The sequence below is a fragment of the Neltuma alba genome, unplaced genomic scaffold, assembly GCF_004799145.2.
Source record: "Neltuma alba isolate B1F8T4 unplaced genomic scaffold, ASM479914v2 tig00012473_pilon, whole genome shotgun sequence".
Classification (NCBI taxonomy): domain Eukaryota; kingdom Viridiplantae; phylum Streptophyta; class Magnoliopsida; order Fabales; family Fabaceae; genus Neltuma; species Neltuma alba.
Window position 1 is genome coordinate 156,199 of NW_021636948.1, and position 13,670 is coordinate 169,868.

A 13,670-nucleotide genomic window follows, 5' to 3' on the forward strand; every position below is an offset into this window, starting at 1 on the left:
TTCTAAATATGTTGAAATTTTTTTTTTCATAATTAAAATTTTGTCTATCATTAAATCGATCCTCGCAATCTATAATTGTTTTTATATATTCATTCTCCATTCATAAAATTTATTGAATGTTTATCAACTTTACAAGTACTCATATGTCATTTTTTGTGAGAATTATCTGGAATCCAATACAAACGGTTTTCCTCTTTCATAAGAGATGATTAATCAAAAAATGATGTGTCTTATTCCAAAAAAAAAATTAAAACAATATAAAAAATTATATAGAAAAGCTCAGACAAAATTAAAGGGTGAGAGAACAAAACTGTATAATTAATACTTTAAAAAAAGTAAAAACATGGAATATGGGGGAAGGCTCCATTATTCATGTTCTAATGATTTATGATACACACACAAGATGGAAGATTATAAAGACTAAAAAAAAAAAAACCTTTGTTATACCCAAAATAAAACTTTTTTGCCTTAATGTTTTTAACATTATCTCACTAAATTTTCAGAAACAATCACATTTTCAAATTTAAATTGTATAACAAAATATTATCGACTTAAGTAGTTAATCTTATAGATGTCCCTACCTGCACATGTTATGCATGTGAAAAACAACGTTCGAATGATAATCTAATTGCAAGTGTCAATTTTTTATGACACACTATTTATCAACTGCCCCCTCTTTTATTTACTACGATCCTTTTAAATATTTATGTGAATGTTGAAATGTAATGGCATTGTCTTTTTGAAACTAAATAAACAAAGTACTACCTCCGGTCCTAATTATAAGACCCAGTTGACTTATTTGAGGAGATTAAGAAAGTAAGTTAAGTTAGTTATTTGTAATAAATAAGTGTTGTCATTCCTAAAATCCTTGCTAATTAAGTATATTGGCTAGAACTATCATTATTAGAAGGATTATCTTGGAAAAAAATGTATAAATACGAGAGACAAAGTGGATTGAGGTCTTATAATTAGGACCAAACAAAAAGTCAAACGGGGTCTTATAATAAGGACAGGAGGTAGTACATTTTTATATGAGATTTTAAGTGATTGAATGGCTCTTTATTTATTTATATTTATTAAGTGGAAGTCAGTAGACTATTATCAAAATATTTTTAAGATGTGTGGTCATAGAGTCCAGACCATAAAAAAGAATTATAGTCCGCACCAAATTATTAGTGTGTTTAGAGTCCGAACGATGTTCAAGCTGTCCAGTTCTTCCTCTTATATTTTTTTACAAAGCACAGATATGTTTTATTGAAAATAATTTTATTTGAGGTATTGTCGAGTATTAATTTGAACATCTCTTCTAACAGAATTCAAATATTAGTTTGCTATGTTATGATAGATTAACCCCAACTTCATTGGTAGAAGTTAGGTAATGAAAAAAAAAAAAACAAAACATGAAGGTTAAAGCCTTTTTTTTTTTTGGGAACACTAATCAGATACTTCAATTTTAAGATAATAAATTAATTAAGTCGGTGTTGTATTGATTAGTAATCAAATTGCTTTTGTTGTTGAATAGTTCTGATGTAATTCAAAGTGACCAAATGTGAATGGCTGACTTTTTTTTTATCTAATTTTATTTATGTTGAATAAAAAATTGTCTTTAGTGGGAAAAAAAAAAAAACAAGAATAGTTATCACGCAACAACTAACCCCGTACTTTTAGTATTCTATAATCTATAATATATAAATATTTTAATTTGGATTGAAGAATTAATCTTGTATCCAAATAAAGATGAAAAGTTATTTGACATTTTGACTCTAATTAAATAAATTGACGTGTCTATTATGCTCTTTTCCCCTCAAAACAACAATATTAATATAATATCTGATATCTAACGAAAAAGCCCATAATTAAATGTCTATAATATTTGTATTTTCAGCACTTAATTATATATTCATCAGAAATAATTTAAAATACGTGAAGAACAAATTGCAACTCAAAAACTAATGTTGTTTTGGATTCACATCTAAAAAAGAAAAAAAAGAATCAAGAGTAATTGTGATGAGGATCTGATTCCTCTAAGTAAAATTAAATATTTAAATAATGTAAATGGAAAAAATTATAATAGAGAATTATCTCAAATTAAGTCAATAATATTTAATTTAACCCATAAGACTACATACATTAAAGTGTTTTGAAATGTTTTGGACCGATCCAAACATTGATATATTAATATTTTAGTTCAATTGCCAACTTAGTTCTATTATTAATAAAATGAGAACAAAAGATATGATTTAAAAAAAATTATCTTCAAATAATAAAATTTGAAATTATATCTGGAAAAATTAATGCCACCCCATGATCGTATGGATCCCTATCACTGTTTGGGTGATTAATTCCAACTAATAAATCAATCCCACCTTTAAGTCAAAGAATGTCTGGTAGGGCAATGGACAAGAATGTTTTATATTGGAACTGATGAAACTTCCAATTAGTCCCTCTAATAATTAAAATAATTAATTACTGTTTAATTAGCTCAAAAAGTTTTTGATGATTGAGTTAGAAAATAATAATAACCAAACTTTATGCCCTCTTAATATCATATTTTTATCAAATTTGTTCCTTGAAAATTAATTTATTAGTTCTTGCAATCTAGAAAAAAATTTTATTTTAATTTAGCTATTGTTATTATATTTTTACGCATATTTTATCACACACACACACAGATATGAATTTCATTCATTATTTTTATGTTATCACTTTTCACATAATATATAATTAGTTATACTGACAAGATTTAAAAGAAATGGAAATGGATGGATTGAAAAGTTGAAACACACTATCAAATGGTTTAAGTGATCATTTTTCAATTTGGGAAATAAGAAAAAGGTTGATAAATAATTGTATAATATGCATATATATGTAGTTATTCTTAATTTTTAAAAACATATTACACATCATGAGGCATTATTTAGTTGCTTGCACGATATAAATCTGAACCCTTTATGAACCTAATCAAATATTGAAAAGAATCCAAGATCATGATGAATAATTTACAGCTAATTTAAAATGAGAATAAAAAAAATGAAAATTATAGTGACGCTATGTTAGGATTAAGATGCAAATTTGTTTTAAAAAATTTAGTTCAGATTAATGTTGCCCAATCTTATTAAAAAGCTAATGTTGATGGTTAAAAAATTGACATTGACAGTTAATATTTTTTTATCTTAGTAGACAACACTGCTCCATTTCAATACCTTCAGGATAACTTTGAACCCAACAAACTTCTAAGGCAGCATTACTCCTGAATAAAATTTTTTTAGACAAATTTATACCTTAGTCCCTTTTAATACATACAAAACATTTTATAATTCAATGGGCCAGTCACACGCGTGCAAATACACTTTCTATATATATGGGTATTTGTTGGATATATAAAAAATATAAAAACACATGTACGATTTACTAATATTGTGGGAATTATTTTTAATTTATTTGGATTAACAATCATAATAGAAAATATTTATCTGAAATTATACTTCAATCAATAAATTCACTTAAATTAAATGGAATTGGGTCGAGTTGAATAAACTATAAAGATTGGAATATTCAACTAAGTATTTTTTTTCCAAAAGAACCATATTAATATGAATAGGTACCATAATAAGGTGGATTACACGGATTGTATAGCGTGATTATACTCTATTAATAATAAAATATTTGGATAAACTTTTAATTAGAAGCTCCCAATCAATAACTTTATTAAGTATTTTTTGGGTCTTCTTCTACTTATTTTCAAAGAGCTTGGTTGATTTACCATTTTCTTCACCATCGCATTTAAGGTCTTTCTTTGATTTATAGTACTTAAATCCAAATAGGAACAAATATGTTATTATCATAATTATGTGTGTGGGCCCACACTTATGTTATCTCTTTCTTAAATAATTAATGGTTCCCGGCTCAAACCGCCACTTGAATCAATTGGTAGAAGTTGTTTAAATTGCATATGTATAAAAAAAAAAATTTGATGTTTATATTTTGATCAAGTGGGAGTAAATTCTAACATATTTTATTACAATTAAAAAAGTTCTTAAATCTCATCTCTCATGAACCAGAATGTCTTAAAATTTAATAAACTTTTAACATTTATCCTGTTTAATATAAATAATTTTTAAAAAGATAACAATCTATACGATAAAAAATAAAATTTTTTGCATTTGTATCAAAATATAATGGAGTGAATCATAAATATAACGAATAAAAATCTTTTCTCTCCCAACTTATAAATAGGATTAGACCAACAAACATATCATCACACTTGAGCTTGAATTTATTCTAATAGATTATTAATGGCTTATTGATGCGTCTCATTCTACCCAAAGCAATGCAAAGTGTGCACGTAAACAAAAATGAGATCAATTAATTTTGCAACAAAAGTTCTTAGACTCAAAGTAATAGAGTGCATGTGATTAGATTAACATTTACGTACAAACCTGAGCTTGGATGACCTTAATTTAAAACATTGTTTTTAGTTAAAAGTTAAGTTTATTGTAAAGTGATTTGATGTTTCGATATTTTTGTCTGAAAATTGATTCTAAGAAAATGAAACTATTTAGACAATATTAATCAAAAGCGATTTTACATGCATGTAAAATTGTTTATCATTAAGTATAATTTTTTAAAATAGTAACCATTGGTACAAAAATCACCATTTGAAAGAAAATTAAAAAAATCAAACTGAAATATTATATAAAATTAAATGAGTAAAAATATACTTTTATCATATGTTGTCAATAAAATAATACATTAATTTACAATGATGAGATATTTATAGATATTAAATATCTATGTTTTCATATATCACATGAAGTTTGAAATAACCCTTGCCATGCCAATGGTTCCATGGCTTATTAGTATAGAAGTTCTCATCATAAAGAGTTCACAGGGTTTAATTTAGCTTGTAACTTTTACTCTTTTTGTCCTAAATATAAGACCATTATACTAGTGTGTATAAGGGTCTTATATTTAGAATCGGAAGAGTATTATTCATAATTTATTAATAAAAGTAAAAACCACACAGCCTATTGTGTGTACCTATATATTGATAATTTTTAAAAAAATGTTCACAATTAATTTTAAAAATAATAAAATGGGAGAACACCCTATGCAAACAAAGAAATTAAATGCAATTCAGCTTATTTTTGAAGTGTTGTGAATGATTTGCCTGCTTGCACATGACAATAATAATGTACAAAGTCATGATATATATTACATATCATATGCAATTATTTAAAGTATTTTGTCATCATTTCTATAATCCCACTCTTTCTAATTTGGAGTGTTAAAAAAGTCATTAGAGGCATACATTATAATTAATTTCATCATAATGACTTTTTAATGTAAATATTACAGTAAATTATTTCTTTCATCTTTTACATATCAGAATCTCCTTGGATTTTTTTCAGCTTTAAAACTTTCACATCCAGGTGTTAATTAATTCTTTAAAGGACTTAGATTTTTTCCGTACAAGGAGGGTTTTGGATAACGTCATGTAAATTAAAACAATCAAAATAAATTAAATATAAATAAATAAAATATTTTAATCTCCTCTGGATTTGTGTTGTTGTGCATCATTAAATTATTCTACTAATATATATTATTTATATTAATGATTCCTTTTTTTTTTTGGCCGGGATATATTAATGATTCCTTAATCCTTAATATATCAATTAAAATAATCGGTTTAATATTCTTACTTTCTTAAGATTGATGACATATAACTAGCATGAAATGGTACTTTCAAAGCAACATTTATCTTAATTCTTAAATAAGGGTTATTTATGACTTAGTGGATAATGACGAGTGTTTAAGGAAATATTTTTTTATTTATAGTGTGGTAGGACAAACAATTATCGTTAGATTACAAAAAGGACAATCGTTTATTAATATTTTAACTAATTAAATTAATATACTAGGTTTTGGTGCGATTCTGACTTGTCCCCCAAGCATGGCATGAGCAAACCTAACTTTTTAGCTCAGTCCACCGGTAAAGATTAAACTGACGGATGGACAAAATTTTAAAAGTAAAAAAATTAATTTTAAAATGACAATAATTTTGTTTCATTTTTTTATAGGTATAGTATACACTTAAATTAAATAACATTTATTATAGGTATAGTATACACCTAAATTAAATCAATTCGACTGCATACATGTGTAAAAAGACGGTAAGGAACATTTTATATTGAAAATAGATAAATTTTATTATTTTTTAAAAATATCTTTTATTTTTATATTTTGCTGTGCAGAGTATGAGTGCAATGACTAATACTTAAAAATCTATAAGTACTCACCTTCTCTTCAGATGCATCTAACACTTTAAAATAAATCTAACGCCTGAAGTATTTTTTCAGACGCATCTAATACTTTAAAATATTTTGTAGTATATTTAGGATGCTGAAGTATTTTTTAGGTAATCCAATATCCTGAAATATTTTTTTTTGCTCTTGTGTTGGATGTAACAAAAATATTTTAGGATGCTAGACACACTTAACAAAATATTTTAGGATGTTGAATGTACCAAAAAAATACTTTAAAGTGTTACATGTACTTAAAAAAACATTTTAGAATTCTGAATGCACCACAAAATACTTTAGAGTAATGGTTGCATTTGAAAAAAATATTTTGGGATATTAAATATATCTTAAACCTAAAATTTAAGTGGGTATTTCATTTGACTTATTTTAAATAGTTTTACCTTGCGCAAAGTAAATACTGGGTAAATGTGCATCCAGTATTCCTTATGTTATTTCTTTGATGCATCATCTTTTATATGATATATCCAACATCTTAACTTTATTTTTCTAGACCATCTAATATCTTGATGTTATTTTTTAAGTTACATAAAGTATCGTAATTTTTAAGATGTTAAATGCATTAAAAATAAGATTAGAGTGTTGGATGTATTTTTTTTTTTAAAAAATCAAGTGCTATGTGTTAAGATTCACTATTACCCATAAATATATAAAATATTTTATCTTATAAAACGTAAAGAAGCATCGGAACGTTAAGCCACGTCATCATATCAGTCCTTCTCTCTCTGACAGCCTGGCTGTGGTCTGTTCTCAACCTGCGCCGGAAATCACCCCTATCATGTGAAATTGTCAACTGCATCCGCCCAAACGTGACATTTCGCATTTCAGGCGAATAATAACAGTTTTACTTTAAATTTTTTAATAAATAATTTCGTTAAATATTAAATAAATTGATTATATTAAATTATAGAGAATATTCTAGAATCTAGTCATGCCATTTTTTTTTAATCTCCAAAATAATAGAACGGTTCTTAAATTCACAAGTAATGTAAAACTTTGATAACATGATCCATGGATAATAAGATTAAATTTTTTTTATAAATATTTAAAGTTAAATTCATGCATATTTTTTAATTTATAAAAATATTTCTCAATTAAATTAAATTGAATTAAACAACATTTTTTTAATTTTAATTACATGAATGACGTTTTTGTTTTTTTAAACAGAAATATGTCCTACTAATGAAAGAAATACGTCCTTCTAATTAATTAATGAAACGAAATATAAAAAAATTCAGGAAAATTTTAAAACTGATGTAAATTTTACTAAAACTTAATATGAAGATTCGTTTAATTTAGTTCTTAAAGGATACTCCTCCGGTCTTTAATATAGGACCCAATTCTTGAGTTGGTTTTGGTTCTAAATATAAGACCCATTTATCATATTTATCAATTTTCTCTAAATTACCCCTATAGATACTCCCTCACCATAATCAAAGAAGAGGGAGATGAGGTAATTAAAAAGATGATTATGGTGTTTTAGGAAAAATGTGTCACTTTTTTATAATTACCTAACTTACTTAACTTCCTTAATCTAATCAAATTAGTTAAATGGGTCTTACATTAAGGACCGGAGGAGTATTTCAAAAAGCATCTATATTATTACCAAAAAATATCTATATAACTTTTTGCCAAAATTTGAAAGAATCTGTATATTTATTTGTTTATTTATTAATTTTCACGCATTCCTTCTGTTTCTCCTAAAGCCGTTTTTCGGAGTTGGCTGATTTATTTCCATCAAATCCTCATTACCAGCTTCTCCCTAACCGGGAACAAAGGCCAAAAAAAAAAAAAAAGAGAAAGAGGAAGAGGGAAAAAATTGAATTATTTCCAAGAGTGACAGATAGAGAGAGCAGCTTGACAAATTGGTAAACAATGGCGTAGGAAGAGAAGAAGATTCTTCAAAGTTCACTAGAGAGAGAGAGAGAGAGAGAGAAAGGCAGCGAGAAAGGAGAGATTGAGATTGAGAGAGAGAGAGAGAGAGAGACCGAGAGGCAGAAAAAGGAGGAGGGAATAAAGTGTGAAGTTGATGATTGTTTTGGTTTTGGAGAGTTCTGGAGTCAAAGAGGCGTTAATTTGAAGGAAACGAAGAACTAAGAAGAAGCCCTGAAAGTTTCAAAATGGATGGGAATGGAGTAGAGAGGGACCTGGAGATAGAGGGTGGTGGGGTGGCGATGATCATGGCGAATGATTATGGCAAACAAGACAGGGAAGACAATACTTCAGAACCTTCATCAGACGACGTCGTCATCAAAGAATCCTATCTCCGAGAGCCTTTGCTTCTCAAGAACAATAGGATGAACAACACGTCGCAGCTCGCCATTGTTGGAGCCAATGTTTGCCCTATTGAAAGTCTTGATTACGAGTATTCTTCCTTTTTATTTTTCCTTTCCTCCTCTTGCTCTGAATTTCCATGTAAAATTTCATTTGGGTTCTCTGTCAGCTGATCACTTTGATTTCATTGTCCTTCCAATCATCTGTCATGGTGGAGTTGGGTTTTTGATTTTTCAATAAAAAGATGAGTCAAAAAGTGGTCAAGTTGAGCTTCCTTTCCTCCCCTTGTTCCGAATTTTCATGGAAAAGCAAATCTTTCATTTGGGTTTTCCGTCGAGTGTTTTGGTTTGATCTCATCATTGTTCAAATCATCTGTTATGGATGTGAATTTTTTTATTGCTCTGTAGGAAATGAGTCAAAAGGTGGTCAATCTGAGCTTCTTCTTCTTCTTTTTTTCCCCCTTTTTCTTTTGAGGTTCTTCAGTCTGAGATCATTTATCTTGTTTATCAGAAAGCATTTTTCTTCCTCAGAGTTGTTTTCTTAATTATTTAAGCTAAAATGGCACCACCCTGATTGATTTTGTTTTGAATTATGTTCCACGGATCATCGCATAACTTCTGCCTCACTTTTGTTCTTTTCTTGCAGGATCATTGAGAATGATCTATTTAAACAAGATTGGAGGTCTAGAACGAAGGTCGAAATATGCCAATATATTGTTCTTAAATGGACTCTTGCACTTCTAATTGGTTTGAGCACAGGGCTTGTTGGCTTTTTTAATAACCTTGCTGTCGAGAACATTGCTGGTTTCAAGCTTCTACTCACTAACAGTCTCATGCTCAAAGAAAAGTATGCCTAATTCTTATCAATCAAATGCAATCTTTGTTTATTGTTTCTTTATTTTCCCTTTTCCTCAGTTTCAAGTGTAATTGTCATTTCTCCTTGAGAAAATAGAGTGTCTCATTGATATTGATTTAGTTTTGTAAGGTTGAACCCTATAATTGTCTTTCCGGGATCCTCAATCTAGCCCAGCTTCATATTTTAAGTTCACCATTTCTGTTTGGTTTGAAGCTGATGAAAAAGAGGCTAAATTTTGTAGGTTCTTTGCTTCCTAGGTCTGTTGTTGTGTGAGTGCATACATATTAAGCGTAACAGTCCTGCAAACTTTAGTATAACCGTGTATGATTATGAATTGAAATGAAAAATGAAAGTGAAGAGAGCACAAAAAATTTATATTAGGTCCTAATCTTTGTTCTTCTGTGTCTGTATTGACATTTTGAGCTTTGTTCTAATGCCCTACAAGACCTAAAAGTGTGTATATATGCACTCTTGGCTTTTTACGTGCAATGAAGTGAGCTATAAGGAGCCTTGGAGTAACTACAATATTATCTTTACTCCAGTGCAGGTATTATCAGGCCTTTGTGGCATTGGCCGGTTGTAACATGATTTTGGCCATTGCCGCGGCCATCCTCTGTGCCTACATTGCCCCTGCAGCAGCTGGGTCTGGCATACCTGAGGTGAAGGCCTACCTCAACGGTATAGATGCCCATTCTATATTGGCTCCAAGTACCCTCTTTGTCAAGGTTGGTAAACTATCAATATCAAAGTGCATGTATGTGAACCTCATCATTTGTGTTCTGTTAAAGACAATTTCACACCTCAATTACTTTCTATCAAGATGCTAGATCTAACTTTCTTTTCTTTCCCAATCAATGCATCAAGGACCATTTTAATACTAGAGTTTAAGCTCTTAAGTTAAGGTTTATGATTGATTTTAGAGTATTTTCAAGGGAAAATGTAATTCCTTCTCTTCAAATTTGTCATGTCAATTCCATATGCCTTGTTCATTTTAAAAACCAGAAACCACACCAATAAAATTTTTCTAGCATTTGGTAATATTGAGATTTATGGCTGGCGTATTTCATTCATATGCAGTGGTTACTGAAAAATTGACTGGATTATATTGACATAAACACGGTTTGAACTCCGCAGATCTTTGGTTCAATTTTTGGTGTTGCTGCGGGGTTTGTTGTTGGTAAGGAAGGACCTATGGTACATACTGGTGCTTGCATAGCCAATTTACTTGGACAAGGTGGTTCTCAAAAGTATCGGCTGACATGGAAATGGCTCAGATTCTTTAAAAATGATCGAGATCGAAGGGATTTGATCACATGTGGTGCGGCTGCTGGGGTTGCTGCTGCCTTCCGTGCTCCAGTTGGTGGTGTCCTTTTTGCACTCGAAGAAGCAGCTTCATGGTTCTCTCCCTTGTCATCATTAAGAATCTAGGCATATAATTTGCTTTATAGGTTTTCTCATGCAAAATGATTGACACTAGGATAACTTATATTGGAAGTTGTTCATAAAAACCATGCGGAAATGTACACTTGATTCATTTTCTTTGTGACTGAGTTTATTTATTTGATTGAACTTGCATTCTTTTTAAGGTGGAGGAGTGCTCTTCTGTGGCGGACTTTCTTCACAACAGCAGTAGTAGCAGTAGTACTGAGAAGTTTCATGGACTTGTGTCGGGGTGGAAACTGTGGTCTTTTTGGGGAAGGCGGGTTGATAATGTTTGATGTTAATGAAGCAAAGCCCGCATACAGCACCCCTGACCTCCTGGCAGTTGTATTTCTGGGTGTCATTGGAGGGATTTTGGGAAGCCTTTACAATTACCTTGTGGACAAGGTCCTTCGCACTTATAGCATCATGAACGAGTATGCAATCAAAGCCCCTTTCTACGCTTAGAGTGTCATGAATCATACAGCCTATATCTTGCTCTAAGTTTCCTTCATATTAAATATGCAGCCATAGAATGGGGCCATAAAGTAGAATATTATTTGTATATATTAGACTTTTATTATTTGACAATATCAACAGTTCATATTTTATGTCTGTATAACTGTGTAATCTGTGTTTATTTATTCTTTTATTGGGTTGCTGATTGATATTGTTATGGATTGCAGGAGAGGCCCTATATTTAAAATTGTGCTTGTTGTCACAATCTCCCTTTTGACCTCTTGTTGTTCATTTGGCCTTCCATGGCTATCAAACTGCATCCCTTGCCCTCCTAACTTGGGGGACCAGTGTCCCACCGTAGGTCGCTCTGGCCATTACAAGAATTTCCAATGTCCCCCTAATCATTACAATGATCTTGCTTCTCTCTTTTTCACTACTAATGATGATGCCATCCGCAACCTCTTTATAGCAGGCTCAGACAAGGAGTTTAATCTCTCTACACTTCTAATCTTCTTTGTTGCCATATACTTCCTTGGAATCATCACTTATGGAATTGCTGTTCCCTCTGGACTATTTATTCCTGTCATACTTGCCGGGGCCTCATATGGGCGGCTCGCTGGCTGTCTTTTAAGTCCATTCACTGTACTTGATGTTGGATTGTTCGCTCTCCTTGGAGCTGCATCCTTCCTAGGCGGTACCATGAGAATGACTGTTTCTATTTGTGTCATACTCCTTGAACTCACCAATGACCTCCTAATGCTACCACTGGTGATGCTGGTTCTTCTTGTTTCAAAGACTGTGGCTGATAGCTTCAACAAAGGTGTATATGATCAGATGGTGAAAATGAAGGGGCTGCCTTATATGGAAGCACATGCTGAACCATACATGAGGCATTTAGTTGCAAGTGATGTTGTCTCTGGCCCTCTGATCACTTTTTCTGGGGTTGAAAAAGTGGGAAATATCATCCATGCCTTAAGGATTACTAGGCACCATGGCTTTCCTGTAATCGATGAACCTCCTTGTTCGGCTGCTCCTGAGTTGTTTGGGTTGGTTTTACGGTCACATCTGCTTGTGCTTCTTAAAAGGAAGAAGTTCACAAAGCAGAAGATGATGACTGGGTCTACTATTATGAGAAACTTCAAAGCACGGGATTTTGCAAAGCCAGGGTTGGGCAAGGGCCCCAAGCTTGAGGATTTGGACATTTCAAAGGAGGAGATGGAAATGTATGTTGATCTCCATCCAATTACTAACACGTCACCGTATACAGTGGTGGAATCAATGTCTCTAGCAAAAGCTGCAGTTCTTTTCCGGGAGCTCGGCCTCAGACACTTGTTGGTGGTGCCGAAGACACCTGCAGTAAGTCTTTTGTATGCATTTGACTCTACTAAAGGTTTCAAATGGTTTAAAACCTTAATCACTTGATCACTGGTCATAGAGGCACTCTAACTGAAGCTAAGTTGATAATTGATGACCTGTGAAAAATTCTATTACAATCTCTGAAACGAATAACTCATATGTTAGGTTGTTAAAATACTCGGTCAGGATGAAAATAGTAATTTTGTATGTTATGTTAGCTTTAACATCTATAATGGCTTGGAGTGATCTTTGTATCTGAACTTTTTGCAGAGACCTCCAATAGTTGGGATCTTGACGAGGCATGACTTCATGCCTGAGCATATTTTGGGACTATACCCTCACTTGGACCCTCACAAGTAGGCGAAGCAATAAGATTTTTGTAGATTACAATCTTCAGTTCCCTTCAAAATCATTACAAAGCGCCATGTAATCAATCCCTTTGAAACTTGAAGATTATCAGATTGAGGATGCAATTCTATAGATGTGAGTAGCATTTGCAGCATAATGCATGCATGAATGAATGAGCCTAGTTCATTTCCTCTTTGGTTTTTGTAATTCATGTTCAATTTATTTGACTTCATTTCCTCATAGTTCTTCATAATAAGAGGCGTGCAGAGTCAGGGCCTAGTTATGGGAAAAACTAAATCAGCTTATCCATTCCATTATTCAGTATACATAAATTTATAGGTGGGTAATTATTATTTCTATTTGTTCAAAAAATTGGTCATGAGCAATAGTTATTGTAATTCATTCATTTATTATTTTACCTTGAAAAGTTACTGTAATTTTTAACCGTTCATGTATAGTTGTCAGAGGTTATGTACAGCATTGATACGTTCAAACATGATCTTATGACTGCTTTGAAAGAACAAATTTTGCAGAATCAATCCCTGGCCCAGACTTTACAGAAAATCCTAACTTTAAAGGAAACTCCAAGAAGAAGTTGACAATGCTTGGAGTGGAAGCTATGGAATTGATGGCAAGACT

At 31.1% G+C, this 13,670-nt stretch overlaps 1 protein-coding gene across 1 annotated transcript; it reads left to right on the top strand.

The window, feature by feature from the left end:
* Window positions 1-8,385: 8,385 nt before the first annotated feature.
* Window positions 8,386-13,449, top strand: LOC114727418 (chloride channel protein CLC-c-like). Its single transcript, XM_028914126.1, has 7 exons — window positions 8,386-8,685; window positions 9,240-9,440; window positions 9,997-10,174; window positions 10,584-10,846; window positions 11,036-11,305; window positions 11,555-12,683; window positions 12,954-13,449. Exons 1-7 carry the CDS (start codon window positions 8,441-8,443, stop codon window positions 13,041-13,043), a joined length of 2,376 nt encoding a protein of 791 aa, XP_028769959.1. The 5' UTR covers window positions 8,386-8,440; the 3' UTR covers window positions 13,044-13,449.
* Window positions 13,450-13,670: the final 221 nt, after the last annotated feature.